Raw genomic sequence first — 27,953 nt, forward strand, 5'->3', positions numbered from 1 at the left:
GTACTGCTGGGCAGTGCAGAAGTGAAAGTGACATGCTTTTTCTTTTCTAATTATCATTCTTGTAGTGATCTGGTCAAACTGGTTAATGCAGCAGTTGGGTCAAGGGATGACATGTACACCATGCAAGGAAGAAAACCCTTCTGTTCAGAGTGGGTTTTCTCTTCCCAGGACAACACTGAACAGTCTTCAAAGTATCTTAACAAGCCGGCAGGACAGGATACCCATCCTCATCTCCTGGAATTTTTTTTCTACCTCAAACAGAAGGGATCAAAAATCACACTTTAATGCTTGACTCTAAGTGCCAGATGTTGGGGGCAGGAGGGAAGGAGCCTGCCCCGGCGCATTCCCTTCGGTGTGCTCCCTTGGTTCCACTTCTGACTGCAAGCCCTGTTGGCACCACATAGTGAAGAGTCAGCTGTAAGGTTCACTGTATTTTTGTGTGGTGTATGTTTTTGGGAATCAGAGCTGCTCTGTGTGCAGTGGTTTGGTCCCTGGTTGAAGTCTGCCAGTGCGTGGTAATGGCAGTGAATGATTGCTGTGGTGTAGCCGGAGAACTCCACGGAATGGGAAGGTCACTGCAGTGCAGGGAGGTTTTCTAACATGTCTCCTGAGGTGTGCTGCTTTGGGCTGCACTCACACCCCTAGAGAGCTGGGAGAATTCTGCTCAGACTTGGAGGAAAATATTTAATTTGAGACAAGACTGAATCTTTTCCTTTGTTTTTTCCAATAGTTTTTCTAGCTCTAAACCTGTGGAAAACTTCTCAGATTTCACTTTGTTTTTATTTTCAGTGTTGAGGAGCAGCTTTGACTGGAAGCATTTGCATTGCTTGATATTCTTTGGAAAGAGCATGTTTTGAAACTTGTATTCCTTTTGTCCCTTGCTCTTAGGATGGCCAGTCTGATATTTTGTACAAATTTTGGACTGCAGTAACCCAGACGCTTTCTTCTCAGTTTCAGTCAGCAACAGACTGTAAGTATTCAGTATAAATGATTTGTAATGTGTTCTGTAATTACTTTGAATCTCACTTTTCAGGAAGTCCTTTGCTTGGTATCTCCTCTACCAGAACTATAGCAGTGGTTCACTCAGCACAAAGTCTGTGCATTTATAACTTCTGGGTTTGTAACCAGACAGGATCCTCTTAAAGTATGGTTGAACTTTCAAAAAGAAGTATTTTCTGTTTCATTAAGTAGTTGTTACCTAATAACAAAAAGTATTTTTCTGACTGTGAGTGGAGGTAAAAATGTTTGGAATTGTACATTATGCTCCCTAAAGCAAGTGGGTTTGCCAAATTGAAAATTAGTAATTTGATTTTAAAGATAAATTCTTAGTCTTTTCTTGTTAAACACTGGTTGGTTGTAAAAATCAGATTTCAGTCATTTTTTGGATTCCATTATAAACTGGATTTTAGTTACCTCAAAATTGTTTTATATAAATACAGGTGAACAGCTGGTGTTCTGACTATACACAATTTTCTCTACATGTGTAATCTGCAAATAGCCAATACAGTCAGGGGATATTAAATATAAATCATGTGTTAACATAAGACTGTTCTATTACCAGAACATGCTAATGCAGCATGCAGTTGGATCATAGGTGAGTTTGGTACTTTCATAAAATATATCATTCATGTTTGCATAGAGTGTTTCAATTTAATCTTTTGCTCATAAAGGTGAAGGGCATAAGATGCACATTTATCTTTGTGATCTCAGCTATTGCACTGGTCCTTCAAAATTTGGTCCTTCCAGGCTTTATAGCAGCAATATAATTTTGAGGAACTAGCTGGTGGATTCATACTCAGTGGTTGCTAAGTAACTAGATGATCCCAAAAGAAAATGTATGCATCTTGTGTTAAAACATATTAATTTTACTGTTTGTCTTATGCATTGCTGTAAGGGCAGCATGTACATACCCCCAGCCTCCTGTGCTCACACTGAACACGTGCTGCCTGTTCTCAGCACTCACACTGAAGATTGTAAATTTATGACATCAGTTAACAGGACCAACCAACACTGCAGAACTGAGGGAACTCTTACATTTTGGCAGCTGTACTTTTTCTAACAGCTATTCAAAACTATTTTATTACTTACAGTTTTTATTAATGTATTTCATATAAACATTTATGAGGGGGTTTGATGTGAATGTTTTTACCTTGCTACAGATGAGTTTTGGGGAGACAGATTTTTTCATTTCAGCAAGGCATCTAAATGAAAATGTTCATTTTTAGCATAAATTTCTGGTGACTGAATCCACTGACATCAGTCAGGTTCTGGATCATATAGATCAGAGGAAGACAAGATATCAGAAAAATAGTGTAAAAATAGAAATTTATAGCAGTTGAAAAGGTTTGATATTAGATAATGATCTGCTTGTGTGAGGTTGGGACAGTTTTTTGTAAACATAGCTTCATGACCTAAAATAACCCTGTGTTTGATAATAAATGTGAATCCTCCATTATTTAAAATTATATATTTGAGTTAAAAGCACAGGCTGGGTGAAATGGGGCAGATGTCTGGAACCTGAAAAACCTATGAATGAATGGAACAGTGTTAATCTCCTAATGTAATGGGAAATCTCTACAGTATGAGTGATGTTAGATCAAGATTAACAGTTGCTAAAGCAGTTGTACATTTGTTTAATTTCCTGTTACTTGTGGCAAGCCTTTCAAGGCTGAAAATAATGCTGCTTTTTCTACTGGCTTTATCATTCTTTGATAAGTTTAGGAATTGCATATTAAGTACCTTGTTTTAAGAAGTGTGCATAGAACATATGCTTCCCTCATCACATTTCTGAAGACTTTGGTTCAGAGGAGTTATCTTTGTCTGTTTGAAATTTTTATATTCAAAGTTGCACAGCCCCACACTTATCCTCCATCAAGATATTGTTAGCAAATCTCTAGATTTAGAGAGTTCCAATTACCCTTTGGTCTTAAATGGATGATAATAATTAAGTTTGATACCAAACATTTATTGTGCAAAATAAAGTAATTTTTTCATATCTAGTCTTCCAGTTGTGGGTTTTCTACTGGTGCTTTACATCCTTTGTCAAGTGCATTTAATGTTATAGTTATGTCACTTTGAAATGAATTGTAAATATTACATTATTTATATTAAACTTAGGATAACATTGTGTAACATTGATATAAATGCAAGGATAGAGGTTGTTCATAGGAATAAAAAAATTAGTTTGAACTTAGCATTGTGTGTTGCTTACTGCTTTATTTTACAGCCTCTATGTTTTTGAAACAAGCATTTGAAGGAGAATACCCGAAATTACTGAGGCTTTATAATGACTTGTGGAAGCGCCTCCAACAGTATAGTCAAAATATTCAGAGGAATTTTAACACAAGTGGAACTACTGATCTTTTTGCTGAGCTACAACAAATGGAAGAAGATGCACAGGATATATTCATGCAAAAAAATGAAGATTATGAGTATGTATTATGAAGTGTATGACTATAAAATATAAATCTTTGCACTCTGCAAAAAACCAATATTTTTTTAAACTCACTGTTATTCAAATTGTCACTGCAGGAGAATTTGAAAGGCTTTTTTCCCCTCTTGCAGTTACTGCTGTAATGCTATTTTAGAGCTCTAGGCTTTTCATTAAGCTATATGTCTAACAGTGTTGGGTTGTCTTGTCTTTCACAAAGTCTCTGACTTCTGAACAAGTTCTATGTTTTTGTCTCTTTGGGTGAAAAATGGTGAAAATTCAGTTTTGTATGTATTGTGATTACAGCACTAGCTTTCTCCTGATGACACTGCAATCATTTGAGTGTGACAAATGCTCAGTTGTTATGATTCACAGTTTTTAGTTTATACATCATAGAATAAACATGATCTAAGTGATATCAGAAAGATCAAACTGAAACAGGCTTATCAAACCTATTATGACTTCTAGACTTATGTAAGATAAAATGAATATTTTATATGAGAATTGTATTGACTTAAATATGTTCTTGAGCAGTCAGTGGGAGACTTCCAGACAGAAGAATGTTTTTCATATGCATATGTTTATAAAGCAGAAAGGAAAAACAGGTTCAGTACTGCAAAGTTTATATGTCTGGAAAGACTTAATGCTATTGTGTATTTTAATTTAAAGTGTAGTAACTTTTTCTTATGTGCACAGTCCAGAAAAGGCCTTGAAAGATTCACTGCAACAATATGAAGCTGCCTATTTGTCAAAATCCTTGTCTCGACTGTTTGACCCCATCAATCTTGTCTTTCCTCCTGGAGGTCGGAATCCTCCCTCTTCTGATGAGCTTGACAGCATCATTAAAACCATAGCCAGGTATGCACATATGAGACATTGGAAATGTATATTGGAAATACTCCACATGTATTTTTTCATAACTTACAGTTTTAGAAAGGAGACTTCCTTAGCGGTAAAAGGTTGATTACTCTTTAATTAGTGCAAAAATCAAGTCAGAGTTTAGGATGGGATAGGACAGGATAGGATAGGACAGGACAGGACAGGACAGGACAGGACAGGACAGGACAGGACAGGACAGGACAGGATAGGATAGGATAGGATAGGATAGGATAGGATAGGATAGGATAGGATAGGATAGGATAGGATAGGATAGGATAGGATAGGATAGGATAGGATAGGATGGGATAGGATAAAATAGAGTAACACACAATAGAACAGAATATTTCAGTTGGAGGGGACCTACAATGATAAATCCAGTCCAACTGCATGAATACTTCAGAGCTGGCCAAAAGCTAAAACATGTTAAGGGCATTTTCCAAATGCCTCTTAAATACGACAGGCTTGGAGCTTCTCTCAGAAGCCTGTTCCAGGGTTTGACCACTCTCTTGTTAAGGAAGTGATTCCTTAATGCTGAGTTGGAACCTCACCTCATGCAGCTTTGAACCAAGGAGTGCTCAGCACCTCCTTCTCCACTTCCCCTGCTTAGGAAGCTGTAGAGGGCAATGAGGCTGCCCCTCCTTTTCTCCAAACTTGACAAACCCACACCCTTCACTGTCCCTCACAGGACATTCCTTCCAGTCCTTTCACCTGATCTCTTGCCTTCCTCTGGGCACATGCAGAAAACACCACATTCTTCCTAAGTTGTGGGACCTTGAACTACACATGATGTTCAAGGTGAGGCTGCACCAATGCTGAATACAGCAAGATAGGCATCTCTTTGTTATTATTTATAATGAATATATTTTATTATTTATTTTCTGTATTTTGTTTTTCTGGAATAAGTTTTAATGTTTAAGCTTACAGAAGATCAGGAAGAGAAACTTTACATGCTGTCAATGTCTGGTATCTTAATTATCCTGACTGTGTCAGTGGTAGTTGCTTGGCTGGAAGTGATAATACCTGGTGTAAGTACTTGTTAGAGTAAAACAGCAAGATGATAGGTAAAGATGACTATTCCAGGTGGAATTCGTAGAATGAGATACTTAAATTACCAATGGTGCATTTTCCCTCATAAAGTTTTGGTAACGACTACTCTGTTTAATAAGGTCTGAAAAAAGATGGGCAGTATTCACAGTATGTGTGTGTATAAAATATTAAATATTGACACAGTACTTGTGACTGGGAGTTACAGGTGCTCAGAACATATATGTTGGTGTGGTGACTGATACTGTTTTGCTCCATGCAAAATAGAAAGGAAAACAACATGAAAATTGTGAAATTTCAGCTGAGTATTCTAGAGTGACCTTCAGTTTAGGATATTTGGGGCCCTAGAGAGTTCTCAGAGAAGATTATTCCAAGGTGGGGTGCCTAATGATTCTCCAGCTCTTGAGAGAGGTTAAACTCACCATTAGCAACATAATGGTTCTTGTGCTTGCCTGTCTTCAGCAGAGCAGTTTTGAACGCAGCCCCAGCCGATGGAGATCTGGGGACGTTAATGAACAAGAAATACTGGAAGCGATTTAGAAATCTTTTCCTTCTTCGTTTGTTCCCTGTCATTCCTTGGGGGCCTCTTTTACTATAAAGGATTGCCTAAAACACAGCTTATTAGTTGTGTCAAGCTAAGGCATCCCCTGGGTATTTCTGCACAGCTCATGTAATTCCAGAGTTGAATGACTGTGTATTCACCTGTAATGTTTGAAGGCTGCTGCCAAAGCTTGAATGTAGTTAATTGCTGTCAATATTTTTGAATGGCTTACTAATAGTGATTTCATACTGAAGTGTCATTCCTAAACTTTGCTCATTTCTACTAGAATAGGAACACTGCACATAAAATTCCCAAATGACTTGTTAAATTGTAAACTGAATTACGGTGCGTGGAAAGACTTGGTTGTATGTGTTACTCTCTCTAAATTGACGTGCCACGTACTGTGTATTCATAGTTAATTCTTTATTGATCCAATACAGCATTCAATACAGCACTGTTTAGTTGTTAATTAAGATTTGTAATCTTGGCTTCCAGTGAGCTAAATGTGGCTGCTGTTGATCCAGACCTGAGTTTAGCTGTGGCTAAAAATGTGGCGAAGACCATCCAGCTATTCGGTGTAAAATCAGAGCAGCTTGTAAGTATTTTAAATTTCTGAGTAGCAATGTTTTTTCATGTGCAGTGTTTTGTAGATTTAGAACATTAGAGTTAAGCAATCCAGATAGACAAAACCTTCCAATTAACTCTCCGTTGTATTTATGAACATGATCAATTAAATTCTGCCTTCAGACAAAGTCAGTCTATTGATAGCAGTAAAATTTATCTGTGTAACTCCAAACTGAACTTGCCATATTAATTTCTAAAACCTCAGAATTGTAGCTGTCATTAAACAAAATCAAGACTGTTAAATTAAGTTCTTTATTAACCAACATTTGATACTACATCAGTTCATGGTATTAAAATATAGACTATTCAAATCTTTCACTACCTGCAAGAAATTTTGGGTGTTTTTTGCATATATGTATTATTCGACATATATTTAACTGACCTTTGATTTGCTTGTATTTGTCATATATTTCCAATCATTTACCATGCAGTGGTATCTAGTGTTAATCTGAATAGAAGAAGGATCCCCAAAGCCTTATCCTTTTGGTAAGAGCCTCCAAAAAGCCTATGGTACAGTCAATATTGTCATCATACAAAAAAAAATTTAGATGAACAATTTTCTCCTAAGGACTGTTGCTGAAATTATAATAGTTTTTTTATGAAGAGATGAAAACAAGTTTTTGCAATATGCAGACCCACCAGAAATGACTAACTACTTGTATTTGTAAACAAGATTTTCACTTAATAAACAACATTAATTCTGACAGCAGACTCAGATTCCAGTAACATTCATTTACTATATGTTTTGTTTAAAGAAAGATGCTTGCTAATATTTTTTGTTACCAATTGGCTACAAAACATTGCAGCAATTTAGTTAGTATGGTTTCTGTTTACCTTTTACATTTCTGCCATCTCAGAATAGCTTTGAAAAAATTGAAATTCAGTAACACATACTTTGTTTACCTTGTCTATTGGATGAATTGTCTTGGAAGTTTGCTGACTTGCTGAATGGAAAAGGAAGGTAGGTGAAGCAGTCATGAAGGCCATAAAGAATAATTTAGACTTTAAAATAAAAACAAATGTTAGCATTATTTTGTTAGCTATTTAAAGCATAGTGCTTAAGTTGAGTCTGCTTTAATCATGGCTTCATATTTTCAGAATGAAATTTGCTCATGACAGAAATGAGAATTTTTAGTAGGTTGTGAGAGTCATCATAGGTAAAAAAAATACATTGTTGTCTGTGTGTCATGGAGTGTGGTGTCAAATAGTGGCATTCAACTGGGGAAAAAAAAGAGCTTTCAGCTGTAACTGTGCAAGTATCAGGGTTGTGCTCATTGTCTCTGTTACAGTCTGGCCAGTGGATTCTTGGGAAGTGAACATCATTTTGTGATCAGACAGCTGGAAAATTCATAAGAAACCCTGAAAAAAACCAAGATACTTAGAAATAAGCTGATAAGTATATGATTTGTGGCTTTGTGTTAGCTAACCTTAAAGTAAAAGAATGTGGGAGGAAAGAGGGAGTGTGAGCCCTTGAACTTCTTGATTTTGACAACTGGAAATGCAAACTTGAAACACTAAAAAGCTAAGTGATGGGATTAGCCAAGCTGGCAGGATGAACATCAGTATCCTTGAGGCACATACCTACAAATTGTAAAATAATATTGCACAGCTACCCTTTTTTTTAAACTTCTTTCTTTCCTTGCTGATACATGTTACAAATTTAAAAGCCAGAAGTGCTCAACACAGTTGCCAAGATGTAAGTGTCAGAGTCATCTTTGAAGTGCTGAAATATCATTCCTAGCCTCCAGCTGCCTCTCCAGCAGGGCATGGCTCTCCCACTTGTCCTGTGCCATGCTTGCCAGCCCTCTGGATATAATCTGGAACAATTTAGCCTTTTTTTGGTGCCTATTTTTGGGCAGACAGATTGAGCCTGGAATGTGCACCTCATGTAGAATAGGAGCTATGTTAGACAGCACTGTTTCATTATGTTTTAGTGGTTTAACCAAGAATGCAATCTTAATTCAATCTTGCTATCCAGCCTCCAACAATAGCTTGGAGTCAACAATAGTCCTCCTCTCCCAGCTGAGAAGGGGACCATGGAACATATCCGCTCAGATGCCTCATGGCTGATAGCTGTAGCAGAGCAGTGCCAGAGATGGACATTTAATTTCCTGGAGGAATTTGAAATTGAGTTCTCTTCCAAATTAAAAGTAAACAAAACCATCTCAGAATTCTCAGTGAAGGAAGATGGGGTCAGGAGACTTTAAAAAGTAATTCATTTTCTTTTTTTAAATGTTGTAATATTGCAGGTGGATTTGACAGGTGAAAAACTGAAATGTGGAGTTCTAAAAAGGTTGAGACATTCTGCTGTCGATGTCAGGGGTTTTATTTACTCAGTTTCACAAAACAAGGAATTCACTGAGATTTCAGGTTGTTTCTCCAGGTATCCCTAAATAGAAAAATAACAAGAAAAATGTTACTCAAGATTCAAAGGTTACCTTTGAGCAAAAGCAGCATCTGTCAGTCTGTACATACAGTCCTAAAGCAAAAATGACTAAGAATAAATGGCCTCTTCCTGTAAATCCAACACACTTTTTTATGCTACTTGTGGCTTTGTACCCTTTTCAACTTTCCTCACATCAAGAACTTGCTGCACCTGAGACCTGTTCTTTTATTAACCAGTTCAAAGAAGATAATAATGTCTGGAAGCAGCAGTATGTAGATACATTCTGCTGTTGGGTGAATCTTTAGTCAATCCCTTGCTGATGCTTGGTGTGGTTGGTGTATGCCATGCAGCATTCAGAATTATTGTCCTAATTTCACTCAGTGTAATTGCAGATGTTCTTACTATACAGAGTTTGAAGGGCTAATTAGACATTGCACTAGATTTAAAAAATATTTCTGTTAATTTAAGAGTATTAGCTTTCATCTTCACCACCTGTCCTGTGTTTTGTGGTGCTGAGAAAGTGTGCTTGGTATATTTTATGCCATTATAATTTTATTTCTTCTTATTCATGTTTTCCTTAAAACAGAGAGGCCAGACATCTTCATAATGATTACAGACACCACCAGATTTCTGTTTAGTCACCATTTCCACATCCTTCCCATTCCACATTGGAAAAGATATTAACAAATCTGAACATCATGTTTTGGATGAGAACAAAATTTTCCTCTTCTGCATTTGCACCTTGTAATCCAGTGCATAGATTTTAATGAAAGGTCTATTTACTGAGCCAGATTTTGTTCACTGGCCACTTTTTCTTGCAAGTGAGGTAGCCTAGATGAAAAAGAACCCTAACTTTTCTCCTCTATTCAGTTCCAGGGGAATCATCCATTCCCATTTTCAAATACCTTTAATCATCTGTCTTGATTGATAAATACAATGTGTTGTGCTCTTCTTTAATTGGCCACGTCAGGAAAATTAGCTCTTCCATCAAATACTTACAATAAGTACAGTGAAGGGAAGAGATTTGTGAGAAGAAGTTGCATTTCCTGAAAACAAAAAAAAAGTTGAGTAATTTGGGGTGTTTATGAGAATTCATGCTCCTTAACAAAAGATAGGAGCTCATAAATCTGCTTCCTAGAGATATTTCTACCCATTTGTTTAACTGATAGTTGAGAAGTGCAAAAGAGAACTTAAAACTCACCTGCATCTTTATTACATGCCTTTGACATGGCAGTAGTAATTGTGTGGCAGGATCCTCTAGTGCAGTGATCTTAACATTTTTGGTTATGCATTCCTATCAGTATAAACTTTTGGAACATGCACCCTCATTATATGAATACTTGTTTATTTATAACTTTTATACATGTACTGTTGAAGTTCTGATATTTTTGTCATGCACCTCATTTTGTTTTGCCTAATCCTTGTGGTGCATGTACCCCACTTGAAAGACCACTGCTCTAGAGTTATACTCTGCAGTAATCTTCCTAAATAAGGAAATAGACTCGGTCTGTTAATTTTTGGAAAAGATGCCTCCTTGATTGCAGTCTTCAGAACTCATGTTTGGTTTTGTAAATATGCTACTTTGTAACAGATTTTTCATTTATTTATAGAAAAAATTAAAAATGGTAGTCTAGTGATTGAAAGTGATACAAAACTGTGTTTCCCCAGTTGATTACCTGTATTTTTTCGTTTACTGAGCTGAATTTTGGATGTACTTGAAATGTTGTCTTTTCTCTTATAATTAAAAATCTCTTCATTGCAACTTTGCAATCTCTATATTTTTGTTTGCTGTTGATAGAGAAGTCATGAAACATTGAGGGTTAATAGCTCTGGAAGTTGACAAGATATGTAATTTTGCCAACAAGCAGAAAAATAAATTGTAAGATCAATAAATTTTATGACTGGAGATGGAAAAGCACTCTTTGGTCCTCTAGTCTATTCCCTTCCCAGCACAGGACTGGTGGAAACAATATTTGTTGTTGGGGCTTTTGGTGCATTCTTTCCGGTTTTAGAGTGATGATTTCAGTTACCTGAATGTAAGTACTGCATGTTCTCTTACTTTTGTGCTGTTTCTATTCAGCTTGTCAAGTGGGTGGATTGAAATACACTAACACACCCACCAAGTGCACATAGATGAAATGTGTTGTGCTGTGAACATGAAAATGCAGTTGTTTAGAGAAGGTGTGATTCTCCTACTTTGTGAACCTGGAGACCTCTACCAGTTTCCTCCCTAGAGTTACAGTCATCCTGTCAGACCATCTTTATGAATTTTGATCAGAGTCCCAGAGCAATCATTCCTGCCTTGTCTGATGGAGGCTGTGTCTTCTCACTCCTCCCATCACAGGGCATCACTAGAGGCATCATCAGAGACAACGTTATCCTTTGGCCAATAAACAAGCAAAGAGTCATTTGAAGAGGCAGGATTGTAAAAATGAGATTGCCCACTTACTTTTCAGAGCAAGTGGGGGCGATTATGCTGGCAAATTCTGGTGGATTAAGTGTCTTAAAAACATTTCTGTATAAGGATATTGTGTGCTTACATGATTTAGGCAGACACAAACTCACTCTACTGTGTTGCCAGATGGCAGAGCACATTTTAGCTCCACTCCAGTCCATGCTGACCAGTTCAGCTGTGGCACCTTGCTGAACACAGCACTCCCTCAGCCTGAAGCACAAGCAGAGAAAGTTCATGTCTGCTTGAAATACAGACAAAGCAAGAACCTGCATGGCCATACTAAACTAGGCAGACTTTTTTCTAAGGTTGGGGTAGAAAAGGCTAAAATCAGTGGGAGTTGTGATTGCCTATAATTGGAGTGTTTCCTAAATATGGAATATTGTATTTTATGGAGTAATAAGTTTATCTAAAAAAAGGGATCTTTCCAGCAGACAAGAGGCTGCAGGCAGATGATATAATGGAGATCTTTCCCGCTGTCAGACTTGTAAGCAATCATGGAGAGGAAGCCCTCAAAATGTGGAGATGGAGAGTGGGTGTAATGAGGGAGGAAGGAAGTAGAGAATTTGAATAATTTTTGAAATTCTCTTAACTCAATGTGGTTGAGCTGATGCCACATATATCACAAAAGCAGATGAATGAGGCAGAGGTTCAAAATACAGGCTGAGGACAGTGCTCTGGGAGAGCTGTAACCTTTGCCCTCAGCTACACTAAACTGTCCTTTATAGCTCGTGGTAGAGGCTTGGCTTCTCATCAGGATTTTAGCCTGGGCAATGGTTATGGTGTTTGTGATTACCATGTTTACCCCTTGGAAATTTTGAAGCACTGTGTAGAGAGCACAGTCCTTCCTGGCATTCTGAAAAATTCTTCCCCAGTCTTCTTAAGAAAACATAAGACAATGTATGGTGTATTTTACGTATTTCAAAGTTAAAATGCTAAAAACCCAGGAAGAGAAGCACATTTTGAGATTAAAGAGAATACATAAGTGTCTCAAAAATTAGTCACTGCTCCAAGGTTCAAATAGTTGTCATGTATCCTCAAAGGGCAGGACATTGAATTACTTATTGGTGACCTCTACTATTAGACATGCCAGGAGACAAAATGAGAGAAAATTTGTAATTCTGATCCCAAAAGTGATAGATGACTGTACACTTCAGACATAAGAATATTTGTATGGAACATTTGGGTGAATGACATTTTAAGATTCTGGATTGTTTTGAGGGAAAAGTCAGCATCAGCTGATGATATCTGTGATATAGAGTAGGCAGCCTCTTTCTGACTGTCCTGGATCTCAGTAGTATACTATCAAAGTTTATTTATATTTACTGAAGTAAATATTTGAGTTGTGTAATGTTATGCATGGTTCTAGAATGTGCATCGGTTGCAGAGCACTGGAGCAGTAATATGAGCAGTAATATGTTGGCACAAAAGGTTTCTCAGGAATAAGTGGGAAGCTTTGATTTAGCCTGATCTTGTTTTTGAATACAATGGTGAAACTGGATTTCAGATGTTGTGAAACAATTCTGAATATTTAACTGGCTTAATGTTTAAATGCAAAGTGACTCTAACATAAAAATTCTGTGATTAAAATTAATATACATTATTTCTAAACTTCTGAGCATTTACTGAGATCTACTTTTCAATTAACTGGTACTAGATTGGGTAACTAGGACTATGTAAATATTATTATCTGTCATAATGATTTGAAGCATGTGCCTGATGACAGATTTTTTTTTTTTAGTGGATTATAGTTCAAGAAAGCAAATACCAAAAAAAAAAAAAAGCAGAAGTAGAAAAGTGTACCAATTAATTGTTTTGTCAACCCCTTCTTCAGAGGCAAACACTATATACATGTATACCCCAATCACTGTCTGCTTGTCCCCAGATGGTCTGGGTTTGTTTTTCAAAGAGAGTATGGGTGTTGAAAACACGTAACTATCCTTAGAACAGTAAATGTAAGTAAGTAGATGAGCTTGGTCTCATTGTGTGAAGGCAAATTTGTATTATCGAGGTTTGTTCCGATTCGTGTTTGCCTCACTTCAGGGATCAGCAGGACGTGTTTGTTTTTGCTGCAGAAGGGCTGCCTATTGAATGGCTCCACGCTGTCACCCTGGTGTTTGTGTCAATGTCTGCCACTCTCACTTGGCAGCACAAGGTCAGTCAGGGTTTGTGACAGACACCCAGGAATTTAGCCGCCATCCCAGCTGTGAACATCTCTCTGAGGTGGGAGGGTAACAGCACCCCTGGGCCCTGTGGCCAGTGGGCCAGGCAGTGCCTCGTGGCTGGGGAGGGCTCCCCTTCCCCAAAGCAGTGCCTGGCTGCCAGAGCCCTCCTGGCCTTGGTGTCTGCAGGGCTGCCTCTCCTGAGCTGCAGCTGGAGGCTGGGCAAGGTCGCTGTTGGCCCAGGCCAAGAACTTGCTGATGAGTGTCCTACCAGAGTAGTGGTGCAGACAATCATGGGCCAGATCCAGGGACCTTTCCTGGCACCCTTGAATTTACAGCTGTGGGTGTGGCCAATATGTGACTGAGACTGAACAAAGGAGAGATGCAAAATCTGTTCAAGAGGAAGCTTAAAATGCTGACAGATTGGAGTAATTTTTTTCTTGCATCTGGAATTCATACTTCCTCCTGCTGTAAATAAATCTCTAAGGCAAAAGTTAGGAGATGTGATTTTCTTCTTATTGCTTTTGGTGTTAAGATTTTCTTAGATTGCCAGAACTTCAAAATATATACTTTCCACAACATGTTTTTCTATCTGCAGAGCTTGTCAGCTGTACTTGACTTATTTTCATATAGCATTTGGTGTTTCTACCAGAGTTTTAGACCTTGAAAAGAGTACAGTTGTCTGTGGCATTGTGGGTAATTTGCAACTTAAAATACTGCTGGATGGGTGCAAGAAAACTCTTGGATATTAACTCTTCAGTGTTCAGCCCTTTCTTCAAGTAGCCAAGTATTTCTTTGAGCCAACTCAGATGACACCTTTTTGCATGCCAGTACAATCAAGCCCTTCTGTAATTTAATATTCTATTTTTAGTGAATGTAATGGATGGAGATACAGGCTGAAGACTATCTATCTATCTGTCATGTTCAGATATTTTTAGAGCACTGATCTTTGTAATGCTGATCAGCACCAAATGTATTACATAAGATTAGCATCAAAATATATACAATGGAAAGTCAGCTCTGCTGCAGTTGTTCTTAAATTATTTTTAGTATTGCCCACAATATAGCTCAGTGCATTGCCCTGCCATTGTGCTCAGTCTCTGTAGGAAACATTTTAAAAGATAAATTTTATCTTTTCGCAGACCTTTTCAGTCACAAGTCTCCTTCCTGAGGCTTCAGGTAAGATAGTCAGTGATGCACATGATGAAGATTTTAATAAATGTCCACTTTCCATCAGGACTGAAACTGAGACAAATTGTCTCTTCTTGTCCTTCAATCCAGTTAATATTTGAACTTGTGATTTGTAGGTGCAAAATTCCAAATTCTCATTTACTTACATTCCTAGCTGCTGTTGTGGTCTTTATTGGTGCTCAGGTGGCTTCGTCTTTTGCAATTACCCATAATGATATTTTCAATTTTCAAATTTTAGTGGATACTCAGAACTAATATCTTCTCATTAAATATATCTGGTTCACTAGCTAACCATTTAGAATGGATTGGATTAGGGTACTTGGGAGAGTTTTTGAGTTTAGAGGCAGACTGTAAGAAAACGACCATATTCTTCTCACACCACTCTAGAAGAAGTATTTTTGTGCTTCAAATTTTCTGAAAAAAGCTGATCCTTTCCTTTGAATGTTTTTAAAAACTACTTTGTAATTACTGATGTTTAAAATAGATCTCAACTTTCTGCATATCCATCCCATCACCATAACTATTTGTAGCAGATGAATCTTGATTTTTTTCATAACTTCTTTCTTAGTGGGTTTATGCTACATCTGATATCATATAGTCAATAGAAGAAAGTTTGCTGTTTGTTTTTGGTGATGTAGTGTTGGAGGTGTAATGCTGTCATGCCATGGCTTTACAGATCTTCCAGGATCTCTCTTCCTGAGAATGCAATTAAATGTGCTCTGATCTTGGCTTATATTACTACTGTTAAAAACAATCTCTACTTTATTAATGCTTGTCCTTGGTGGCTTGTAAACATTGTTGCAATAAAGAGAATGAGGAAAGACAAGGCTAGAATGCCAGGTGGAATAAAACCCCAACAATTAATTCAGCTTAAAACAGCAAGCTGAGAAAGAGACAGTCTTTACAAGGAATTTTGTAGTGTCATTTGTAGAAGAGAAAGTGTCTGTCGTGCTTGATCACAGCAATGAAGATTTAAATAAGCTGTTTTCAGGGGGTTATTTAGATGAGAAGCAATATGAATGGCATATTTTTGTCCAGAATCTAAAAGGCTAAGTGTGTTATAACTGATTCAGGGACTATATTGGAACATCTTGGCTTAATCAATGAAATTGTGAAAAGCAGAAGCACAAAGGAGGATGGGATTTAAAAGTTAAAATATTGCAATGAGAAAACACTTGGATGAGAAGGATTGATTCTTAGTTTTCTCTGAGTATTCATGGAGATAGGATTTTTTTTTTCTCAACCTTTCAGTCTGTCCTTAGTGGTTGACTAGGAGAAGGCAGAGAGCAGCTGGACTAAACAAGTTCTCCATTGATTTTGTCCCAGTCTGTCTAGTCTGGCGAGACAAATATCCATAACATGTTGCAAGAAAAAAGAAAGTTGATTCTGGTTTCTTTTAGGGAAATGAAAAGAATAAAGACCTCATGATGGAGGAAAGCATTCATTGAGTTAGCATTAGTCATATATATTTCAAGGTACCTTACACTACCCAAAATCATTTTTTTGGCCCAGTTAATTTATACAAATTGCTCAAATGAAATATGCTGGAGTAGCCAGAAATTGGATGTGAGCTGCATCTCTATTAGGATGTTTACTGATGTTTATTGACATAACTGTGTGGTTTAGGGTAGCTCTGTTGGATTTTTTTCCCACCCATCCTCTTATGTGACATAGTTAAATTCATCTAGCTGAATAATTCAATCAAGTAGGGGAGAGCAGGGTGGAGAGGGAGAGAGAAAAGATTTCCTGGAACCAAATTCTTCCAGTGAAGGGATAAAAATGCGCTGGAATTCTGGCAACAGATTTAAACCCCAGCAAATTTATGAGGCCTGTGATGGTTTTGAATTGAAAAGCATGATGAATCCTTATTGTAATGCCACAAAGTGAATTTCTGATTGCCTTTTTTATTATGTGATCTTATAAGAATTAATCCATGTCTCCTCTTAGATAGTGTTATATTGAATTGTAAGCTTTCATTTGCGGGTGAATCACTAGTCAGGACATATTCCAACAATGAGATTTGTCTGACAGTTCCAGGGAAATGTATCTCGTCCTCCTGTCTAAATGTCGAATATTGCGAACTTCGGAGGGAAGTATGAAATCTAATAAGCTCACAAATCTTCAGGAACAGGAGTGAAATGACACCTCAGGAAGGGTTTATGTAAATAACGGGTCAGTAACAATGGTGTAAGTAATGTGAAAGATTATATTTTCCCCACTTCTCTTTTGAGATGCATGAATTAATTGTATTGTGCCAGTACCTTGAAGACATGGTATTACTGTCAATGAAAAACTTGTATCCATGCTATTTAAATGAGAGAACACAAAAATATGAATTCAATGTTTGGCACATTAAAAGAATTCATTAATAGGTATTTAAATAGAATATGTGGGAGGCTATTATATAATAAAATAATTTCAGAATAATTGCTATTTCACTGTACAGTAATAAAAGCTAAAGATGGCAGTAGGTCTAATTTAAAAATAATCAAAAGTCAGGTAAGGTTTTGTAATTTATTTTTTTGATGGAAAGATGAGAAGAGCCTTGTTGAAACAGTCATTAGAAAGTACTTATATTGGTCAGAGAATACTTAGAAATATCTATCTGATAAATCATTTTAAAAAGCATTTAAACTTTTAAAACTGTAATTAAAAATCTGGAGGAGAGAGTTACATTAAAAAACTTCATGAAGAATTTTCTATTTTCTCATGTTGTCTTTTGCTGGTTAGATCGTGACTCACATAACAAATGTGTGATTTTTTTTAAACTTTTTTTTTTTAAGATATACTGGCTAAACTCCAGGAAAAAATCATCCTGGATTTTGGGAGTCTTTTTATCTTGTGAGGAAATTGGTTAAAAAGACTTCTTTAAGTCCAGTATGTTATTTTGCTAGCATGTAGTAAAAGAATGTGATTGCACAATCCTTACAATATTTTGTTATAGTAAGCTCTAAATTATTTCTTAGCAAACTAAATTCTGTGATTCAGAAAAGGACTTGGTTAAATGTTGATATATATATATATGTATATATGGTAAAGGATTTGGAAGTTTTCAGTTTTGGAACAGCTCTAATGAGAGTTGGACCATGTAAAGTTCAATTATAAACTTGCGTGGGGTGGTGAAATTCTGATCTCAGTTAATGCTGGACTCGATACTACAAGAGGCAGATGGCAATTAAACGAGTTGATTGTATTTTTTATGTGTAGGTGAATATCACCCAATCATGTTGAACCTCTCATGTGTCTTGGGGATGGACGTGTCTGCTCTCCACCTCTGGAGGGGCATTCTCAGTAGCTGGTTGAAACCAGGAGCTAATGGGATTACATATAAGATATGATTAATCATTCAGTCATTAATTTGGCAAGCATGAAAAATGCAATAAATTGTTACTGTCAGAGGTATGAGGATCAACACACATTGTCCTTGAAATCCTCCTCAGACTTGGGCTGGCTGGATAATAGAAGGGGCATAATTTTCTGTAGTTGGGAAATTATTCCAAGTGTTTCAGGTTTAGGATTCTCTGAGGTTCCTTAAAGGAACGGGTTTCATAAGTGCTTTCTGATATCACAGTTGTTTTAAAGCAGCTCATTGTTTAAACACCATGAGCCATTAGTCACTTTTGGTTACTTGTACAGTGCTTTTCTTCTCAGATGATTCAAAGACTTGGAGATAAATCCTGTCTTTTCTGTTACAGAAAGACCATTTGCTGTTTTTCTTCCATTTCTTTGGCTTTTGAAAATATTAAGGAAGAAGAACCAAAACAAAGCAGAAATATGCCTGAGGAAATGGTTCAATGATTGCTGCTTCTTTTAACATGAATAGTATGAGCATGATGTTCGGTCTTTTTCCTGGTCAAGGATGTAACAGTCCCTTCAGTTTTTTCTTTCCAAAGTAATGATTATATTTTCTATAAGATTTTTCATTTCTTCACCATAGACCTCCTTTTCTATATTTCTAGAATATTAAATTTTAATTTTTCTGAGCAAGCTAAAAAATAATATTCTGGAAGCTACAAGAATGTCCTGAAGGTGCCATATGCATGGTATTATGTGCATTTTAAATTATTGCCTGAATTCACAGCTTATTCCTTTCCTCATGTCTTGAAATATTTCTTCTTTGCAAAATTAGAAGCCACTCCAAGAACATAAATTCTTACTTATTATTTATTCTTAAATTTTAGGGGTTTTTTTAAGAAAGCAGAGCATTTATATTAGTTTATCGTTATCAGTCAAGGATCTTACTTCCACTGACACTTTCATTCAAATCCTGCACTTCAAAACTCTAAATTATGTCTCTTCTTTTTGCAAATTATCTTCTAAGTAACTAATATTTAAGTGGAATAGCTAACAGAGTTCAAATTCTTCTGTGTTTTTCTGCTGAGTGGTGCTTTTTTTACAATAAGTAGAAAACTGATTCTACTAAACCTTTGTGGTTTTTAGGTGTGGAAAGAGATTGTAAAAGGTTCCTTCTGCAGTATGGAAAACATTAAACCTAAGAGTAAATCATCCCAATTATTTGTAGTTTATGGGCGAAATCCTAGGGCCAAGCCCTATTGACTCAGAAACTCTCTAAATGGATTCTGTGCTTTATAATAAGTTGTTGTGATCAGGCAGGAGGCCAAGTAGCAGATGGATTGATTGCCTTCTGCCAGAGGTATGGCAACATCAGCTGCATCTATTAGGAATGCATTTATTGTTGAGAATGTCAGCTTGACAACTGCAGTTCAGTTTGTGCTATCAAAACACTCTTTAGTCTCGTGATCCTGGACTTAGATTGAATGATTTGTTGAGAAGCCCTACTTCAGTCTTATTTTAGGATCTTCTCCATGCTCCAAAATTATGATGATGTTTCCTGCTCTAAAGAAAATGGGTTTGCTGAGGCTGTTTCAGAGAAATCAAATAAATGGAGCTTTCCAAAACTGTCAATAAGGATGCATAGGAGATCTTAGTTGCTAAGTGTGAAACTGAAGTTTTTCACAAGATATTAGTCTATGAAGAGAATAGTGGCAAACCAGCTCACACATCAGTGTCTCTTCTGAGCTGCCACCTGTTGAAAGAGGGGAGCGTTAGTCACTTTGAAGCGCTAAAAAAAATTACAGGAAAAGATGTATCAATAGTCTGAGCTTTCCTACAAGAAAAGACAAACTCAGTTAGCTTTTCATTTATAACCCAAGCGAGAACTGATGATTTGATTCATGGCCTAATCTAAATTCTACTTTCATTGCTTCATGGTGAAAACAAGAATTTAATCCCAAAGCAATCTTATCATTGCACATGTCTCAACATGAGAGATCAAATCCATGCTGTCAAATGGCATGTCTGTTCTAAAGCATCAAACACAGAAAAGTGTCAAATCCAGAGCACTTAATCTGGTTATTTCCAAGACATATTTCCAAAGTAGGTCTATGCAAAGGGGTGCAAATACATTTAAAGGGTGAGAATGTATCTGGGGATCTGTGCTACTGCTTTAAATTCCCTTTATAGATAGTGAAGGGAAATAGGTGCATACAGGGTGCATGTACCATCTTCCCAAAGCAGGGGTTTTAAAATAACCTAGGTAAATTACTCAAGGAAGTTCTTACTTCTCTGCTTCATGGTTTTCCATGTGGTCAGGTGAATCATTCCTGAAATTTTCTGTACTGGGCAGACTGACCCAAGATGAGGCACCTGCTCTCTCTGGAGGTGAAGCAGTGTAACTGTGTAGGTGTACTGAGGGATACAAACTAAAATAAACTATTTTTAGGAAGAACTTCTGAATTCGTTGAGAGCACACTGCCAGTCATGGCTTACAGCTTCTTGACCTTGTCAGGCTGAAGTAAGACAGAGGGCCTGAAGTCAGCTTGCTCCTCTTTGTGACACATTTTTTGTGTATTGGCTTCTACAAGTGTCCTTTTTGGTTCAGCAGGCTACCTGATATCAGTCTGCTGCTTAGGTCTCAGATTCAGTTGAATTAGATTTAAAAACCCCCAAAATTCTTCTATGCAGCTTCCTCCAGCTAGTCAGCTGCTGGATTGAACCTGCACATTTCAACCTCCTACTTTAGAGAAAACACTCATATATGTCAGAAAGGCACAGTCTCCCAGTGTTCCTTTCTCATTTCAGTTTAACAGCTGCCCTTGCTGTTTTTAAATGCTGCGTGGGACAGAAGCTCACATTCACATTTTTAAGGGCACCACGAGGCACAGCCTTTGTCCCAGTGCCTGGATGCATGGTAGAACAGTCCTGGCTAATATTTCCTGGTGGGTCGCCTCTCTGCCTCACTGTTCCTCACGAGCATCCCTTGTTGGCAGTGTGCTCCTAGCTCCTGTTGGCAAAGGGAGCTCCCACTGACGTGTCACCCCTGGTAGAATTGATGCTTGCTGGGGAATGGGTGCCTGTGCTACTGCCCATGAAATTACTGTAAATAGTAGACAGGCTTGAGGTAAAAGCAGAAACAATTTAACCAACTGAAGTGAGGAGTGTAAGAAATCGATTGCTGTGCTTCAGGCAGATACAGAAATGTGGAACAATTGCAGTCCTTGTTGCTGCTGCTCATTCAGGTCTGGCTTCAACGTCGTTTCTTTTCCTTTATTTTCAGCTAGCAGGCTTAAACCAGACTAACTCCCAGGGTGACTGACAGCTCCCTGGAGATGGGATCTGGCCTTCAGCTGCACTTGGTCTTTCACTTGTTTCCCAAAATAGATTCTGATTTGGGATGAAGTCACCCCTTCTGTCCCCCCTGTTTCTGCTGAGCGTAATTCACCCTTCCTGTCCTTCTGCATTTCAGGATATATCTGACTGATTAAAAAAGCATCTGATTTTTTTCTCCAGGGCCCTCATCATGAAGAAGGCCTGTGGACTGTGTCTTTCAGGCAGCCTGAGCAGACGTGCGTGGCCTTCATACTTATTTGACTTAACCTATTTACACAGTGCAATCCCCAGTGGCCAGATAACAGAGGAAAACTTGCACTACCACTGGGTTTCAATGCATAACCTGTGTCTAGCACAGAACTTTCAAAGTGCTTTCTGTATAAAAGAGCATCATAAATGTGAATTGTTGGTAAAAGCCTGTATGTTGGAAAAGAAACTGAGGGGTGGTTTTTGTCTGTAGAAAAAGGGCCATAAGCCTGGCTTCTGGGAGCCAGGGAGACACAATAATGACATTTTTCCTAACTGGCTGCATGATTGTATAATGGATATAAGGGGTGTCTAGAATTCAGTCTGGGGCATTAGAGTACTGGAGTAATGGTAAACTGTCTGAAATCCAGACTCATGCCAGTGACACAGTGTTGGTACATGAACCAAACTGGACAGAGTGCAGAACTTTCTTGCCTTGAGGCAAAGTCAGAGAAACCATTGTGGTGGCAGCAAGAGAGACTTCTGTAAATGCTAGGACACAGAACACACCTGCCCATGTAGATTCCAGGTGTCCTCATAGCACACCTTCAGGAGAAACAGTCCTAGAGAGCCCTGGGCTGCCCAGTTCCAATTGCTAGTTACAAGAGTCAAGTTTTTCAGGCCTCTTTAGACCAGGGATTTTAGGATGTACAAGGGATCAGCACATCTAACTGTCAAAGTTCAAGTGGATTAGTTAAAGGAAATCTAATATGGTAAAAGGATTAGTTGGTTTTAAGGTATTTTCAGATTTTGCCTGTGAAGCTGTTGTGCACTTGCTGACTGTAAGAATTTCTTGTTATTGCTGCAGGGTTATGTTTGTACTCATTAATGGTTTTACTTACCAGTTAGGCTTTTTCACCAGCAGGAGAGATAGAGTCCAATGTCTAAGAAATTGTGAATCCTTTACAGCTCTGAGGAACTGAAATTTAAGTGACTGGAATGCAAAATTTTACAGGTTTAATAGCATCTTTTATGTAATAGTTGTAAATGTGCAAAACTGTCAATTAGTCTGTACAGTACTTTAAAAAGTGTGGAGAAGAAGGTTGTTTGTGTCTGGGAGGGTGGTCAGCAGGGTGGACAGGGTCTTTCTTTGCACAGCTGTTTTGTTATTAATCTGTGAAGCTGTAAATGTGAGAAGCAGAATTCTAAAAATCAGTAGGGTCTGTCAAAAAGAAGTATCTAGAAGGAAACAGGGATGTTATTGCTCACATGGCTGTTCTCATCGGGGAGGCAGATAAATACTGACACAGCAATATGTTTGTCAACCAGTTTAAGGATACATTTTGATATCAAATAATTGAAGGTACATTGGAAAAGATATTTCCTTCTACAAAGGCCTCAGAAACCTACTTGTCCTGAAATAATCCCTAAATTTGAAGAAGGAGAAATTAACAGATATTGTCACCATAGTGCTGTGAATAAATCAGAGGTCCTGGGTGCTTTCAAAAACCTGTCTAAAACTTCATCATTAGCAATGCTGGAAAATACTAGATAACTGTGCTTGTATGCTGTCTGTCTTTATGCTGTGTGGAATCTGTGGGAAGTATGGGAATAGTCTTTCAGTAGTAAAGATTCACTGTTTCTCATAAGTTCAAAATTTTCATACTATGTTTGTTTCTAATGTTATTCAACGATTATTATTGTATGCTCAGTTTTAGTTTAGGAGCTTTCTGTGGGACCTACAACTGTGTTTAGACACATTCCATGAAAGCCTCTTTACCATTTGCTCAGTGAGTTGAATATATTTTTACTGAGAGACTTTTGGGGCTAGATATCTTCAGGGATTTCCTGGAAGATAATTCTGTATCCTGAAACGTAGATAACTAGTTGGGTAATTATATCTCAGTAAATCCTTCTATTAATAGGCATTCTTGCTTTAATGTTTAGATGTACTTCTAGAATTCACATCACCATTTTTCAGTTCTTTGTATTTCTGCAGCTTTGAGTGCACAAGAAAAAATTTGTTTGTTTACCAATTGCAGTTTATTATATTTTAAATTATAAATATATGCTATGGTGTCCTTACAAGACTGTTCCATAGTTAATGGCTATTTATGTATCATCCTGGAACTTCCATTTCTGTCATAATAATAAAAAATACATGCTTTGTGCAGTTTAAAAATGAAGAAATATTTCTTTGATTTTTGCTAAAAGATTCATAGATAAAACTCCTTAGTGACAGGTCTAGCAGTTTTGGTCCTTGTAGTTCTATTTTTCTGTTGACTTATAAGCCTGTAATATATACAAAGCTCTAAGCCATCTATTTGAAAAAGCAGAGCTTTTAAGGAGAGGCTGGAATAGTTGTCAGAAGGACAGACTGAGGGCATACAGAAAAATGTATGCTGCTCATAGAGAAAAGCTGCTGGGAGCTTATTGGGCTTTGTCAGGTAGGTGATTTCACCTGACTCTGAGATTACAGAGTTGAAGTTTTGCTGGGACTAGGTATCTCCAGGAGATCTGGGTCTCAGTGCTGGTTTGGGAGCTGAGACAGTCTCACAAGGTTCCTGTTGCTGTTGTTCAGGCTGTTTAATCTGAAGATGGAAATTCTATGAATCAAGACAAGAGTTAAGTGGAAGAACATTGGGTAGTGAGGGCCTGTGGCTTTTTGTTGTGTCATGGTTAACTTTGGGGAGACACACTGTTTAAAGAGTTGGTACCAACAATTTCTGTGATCCCTGCAGCTGTCCACTCAAGGAGATGCCAGCCAGGTGATTGGGCCACTGACAGAGGGCCAGAGGAGGAACGTGGCTGCGGTCAATTCTCTGTACAAACTGCACCAGGCAGTTCTGAAGGTAGGCTTCTTTTGGCATTCCTCTTCTTGCCATAATGTTACCTTCTTACCCTATCCTGTGCTTATGCTCCATTCAGTGGATGAGAACTCCTGACAAGTAGAGCCCAATTTTGTGTTAAGAGCTGTGCATTTGTCCAGCTCTTTGAGACTGGGCTGGCCCTTGTAAGCACCACTGTATGACAAATGTCAATATTAGAAGAATAAAAAATACATTTCTAGAGAATAATCACATCCGACAGCCATTACTTTGTGAGCATAAACAATTGAACTCTGTTTTTTCTTATCTGTCTTTGTACTAATCAGGCTGATAGCCCCCTTGCTGCATCTGCTTCAGCCCAAGCTTACGTTTTTCAGGAGACCTTCAATGCTTTCCCACAATTGTGGCCAAACTGAAAAGAGGAAGGAAAGGGTGAAATCAAGAAAAGCAATAGCTCACAAATATCTGCATACATTATTACTATGACTAAAGTCTGGCCTGGAAATTTTTCAGGACTAAGCACAGTTATGAATAATTCCAATTTACTGATTTAGTGATGGCAGTTGTTACACAGTCTTTGTAAACTGAACCAAACAGATATATTGGTAGTTGCAGTTAATCATATTTAAATCCTAGCCTGATTAGAAAAAAGATCATGAGTACTTCTGATGTTCAAAGAATTTTAAAAAATGCTAAAAAGCCTATAAAATTTCTTTGGATTTTGCAAACAGATGGTAGATCAACTTTTAAGTCTGCTTCTTCTGTTGTACTTAGTAATGAACCTCATGTGTCTTAGTGTTGGAGGGAGATCTGATATGATTCAGTCTTTGAGTTCAGTACTTTTCTGGCTTAAAAATACTATTGTGTAGCATGTTCAAGACTGTAAGGAAATTGGTAGAATAGTCCTTCAGATCATTCCTTGACTCTCAATTTTAATATTGTTTTAGCTGTACATAAACAACTATTTAACATGTACTGCTGTAATAGTCATAATACTGAGAAAGAACAACCATTCCTTCAAACGTTTGCCACAGAGCTGCTTGTATAGTTCTCCATGAATTCTATACTTAGCAGTGGGAGAATACACCAGTTATTTTTATTCTGATTCTCTTAGCCCTTCAGCTAAATTTCAGCTTAACTCCATTGAGTCATTTCTTTGCCAAGGCAGAAGCAGAGTCCATAGGAAATCTGAGAGCAAAGGATTGATGATGCACTGAAAATTCTGTCTGTATAAAGCACACTTGATAGTTATCTGTAAACACTCATTGCTAAGGATAACTCAGTATGTTTTTAAATGATGGTGACTATTATGAATTCTTATAATTTGTTGAATGCTGACTATTAACAATTACTTCACAATTTTTAGGTTATTACCAGTCAGAGCTCATTTCCAGCAGCTGCTGAGCAAACTGTCACAACTGCCTTAAAGGTAATTGAATGTCCATATGCTTCAGGGATAAGGCTGAGCTTGGCTTTGTTTGTAACACTTAAAATGGGCACTTATTTCCCACCTATTATTTTACATCAGTATATTCAGTAACAGGTATACAAATACTCTGACATTTCTCATTTATTGTGTCTGCAGCTACATATGTGTTGCCTGTGCCAAATCTCTGCTTGAGTCCTGCTTGTATTCAGAATATTCTCATAACGGTCAGGACATAGATGTCATCTGACTGTGAAAATAAATGTCTTTCTCTGCAGCATTCACACAGCAAGAGCTGGATCCTTCATCACCCCCTTCCTCCCCTGACAGATATCAAATTATAATTTTTATGTGACCTGGTACTTTCCTGGAGGGGGATGTGGATGGCAGTGCAGCCTCTGTGGCTGACAGCTCTCCAAGTCTGTCCTGCTGGGCACTGACCTGGGAGGGGTTGTGTGCAGGGGAATGAAGGGCAGCATGTGTCTGGGGAATGAACAGCTGAGCCAAATGTGCCCCAAAACATGTACATGTACAAACCAGAGATGCCAGATTGCTCTGCACCTTTTTGAAGGAAGGCTTTGCACAGAAGCAGCAAGCAGCCTTATTTCTGTCCTTTACTGGTAAAATCAGTTAAAGAAAAAATGTTATCTTCAGGTTCGGTTCTCCTATTTAGCATTTTCTAATGCAAAATAATAAAAAGCACTGATAAAATGAACTTTCCTAAGGTATTTTTGAGGTGTCAAAATGCAAATGCTTCTAGTTTTTGTTTCCTTACTTCTGCTTTTTTCTTATTCTATTTTAGGCAGTCCATGATCTAATGGGTAGTGCTGTTCAGCCGCTACTGAACTCTGTAGGAGACTCAGTGGAAGCTATTATCATCACTATGCACCAGGAAGATTTTTCTGGGTAACTAGAAATATCTTTGAAATTTACCATTGCTCGAGTAAGATGCCCTGCCATGTGTGTAATAGATTGTTATTGCCACAATGCCCTTGAAGCAAGAGTGCTTGTTTGTTGAGGGGAAGGTGATGCTTTATGGTTAATGAACACAGGAAGCAGAATTACACCGATCTGTTGAAACAAATTAATCAGGTAACATCTGTCTTCTCTCCCTCCCCCTTTTTTTATTCCTATCTGTTGAGTAAAATTCATTTCAAATAGAAAAGGAAAGCTGACAAGAGGCCATTTTTGTGCTTAAAAAAGCTCTTTTGCTTAGAAAATGGTTTTTTTTTGGACAGTCTTCAGAACTGTCAGTATTCCTGTTTCTCAAAGTGTATAGCCTGTGATGTAATAGTTAAAATTAACTTTTTTAAAAATTTAAATCTCAGGTTCAATATGTTATTCCATTTTCCCAGTGTGTTTTCATTAGAATTTCCAGGATTCTTTACATGCCAAGATCTTGAGTCTGATGTATAATTGAGACTTCCTTCCTAAATTTTATTTTGGTTGTCATGTCTGTTCTGACATTACTTGTACCATCATCAATTGTCCTGTTTTCTGTCTTGGAAATTAACTGAAAATACTGTATTTTCAGAGGCAGTTGAATTTTCTTTTGAATTTTTTTTAAACAACATTTTACCCTTACCCTCTTTTGGCACCAGTAGCACAATACCTCTCTAGGTGGGCAAACAGTTTCCGGCCAAAGGCTAAGTTTTGTTAGATAGCCTGTGTGTTCTTCTAAGTTTGGAAGAGCTCTTTGACCCGACTGTCAGTCAAAGAAAGAGAAAGAGGATTGGTTTGCATCCAGGGGCTTCTGTGCTGCTTCTGTGATACTGACTTTGTAATCCTGGTTTGGGGGAATCTTAGAGATTTATTCTATACAGAGAACAGGTTTGGGGTTGACCAGCTAAATTACTAACCCTGTGACATATGTTTATATTTTATGCTCCTATTAGACTTTTGAGTCAACAAGTGGGACATTGAAATTTAGGATCTGGATTTCAGGTGTAGGCTCCAAATGGAAGAAGGCTCTGCAAGTTGGGTAGGAGTGGGGTGTTGCCCTTTATCTTTTTATTTCTTGTTTCGTCTTTTAATTCTTCATGGGCATGGCTGATAAAGAGATATCTTCTCACTATAGTTTCAGAGAGAGTTACATGCTCCGTATTCTGAGTAGAAATGAGACTCTACAATTCATGTCATGACTTGATGGGGTAGGAAAAAAGTATAAAAGAATC

General features: G+C 37.6%; 1 protein-coding gene across 1 annotated transcript in view; it reads left to right on the top strand.

The window, feature by feature from the left end:
• COG5 (component of oligomeric golgi complex 5) overlaps positions 1-27,953 on the top strand; it is a 173,508-nt gene that overhangs the window by 125,737 nt on the left and 19,818 nt on the right. The window contains exons 11-17 of the mRNA XM_059847345.1: positions 889-970; positions 3,227-3,431; positions 4,127-4,288; positions 6,390-6,489; positions 24,267-24,377; positions 25,720-25,782; positions 26,582-26,685. Coding sequence (XP_059703328.1) covers positions 889-970; positions 3,227-3,431; positions 4,127-4,288; positions 6,390-6,489; positions 24,267-24,377; positions 25,720-25,782; positions 26,582-26,685 — 827 coding nt within the window. The remainder of the gene's footprint in view (positions 1-888; positions 971-3,226; positions 3,432-4,126; positions 4,289-6,389; positions 6,490-24,266; positions 24,378-25,719; positions 25,783-26,581; positions 26,686-27,953) is intronic.

Source organism: Haemorhous mexicanus, chromosome 5 (assembly GCF_027477595.1).
Source record: "Haemorhous mexicanus isolate bHaeMex1 chromosome 5, bHaeMex1.pri, whole genome shotgun sequence".
Lineage (NCBI taxonomy): Eukaryota > Metazoa > Chordata > Aves > Passeriformes > Fringillidae > Haemorhous > Haemorhous mexicanus.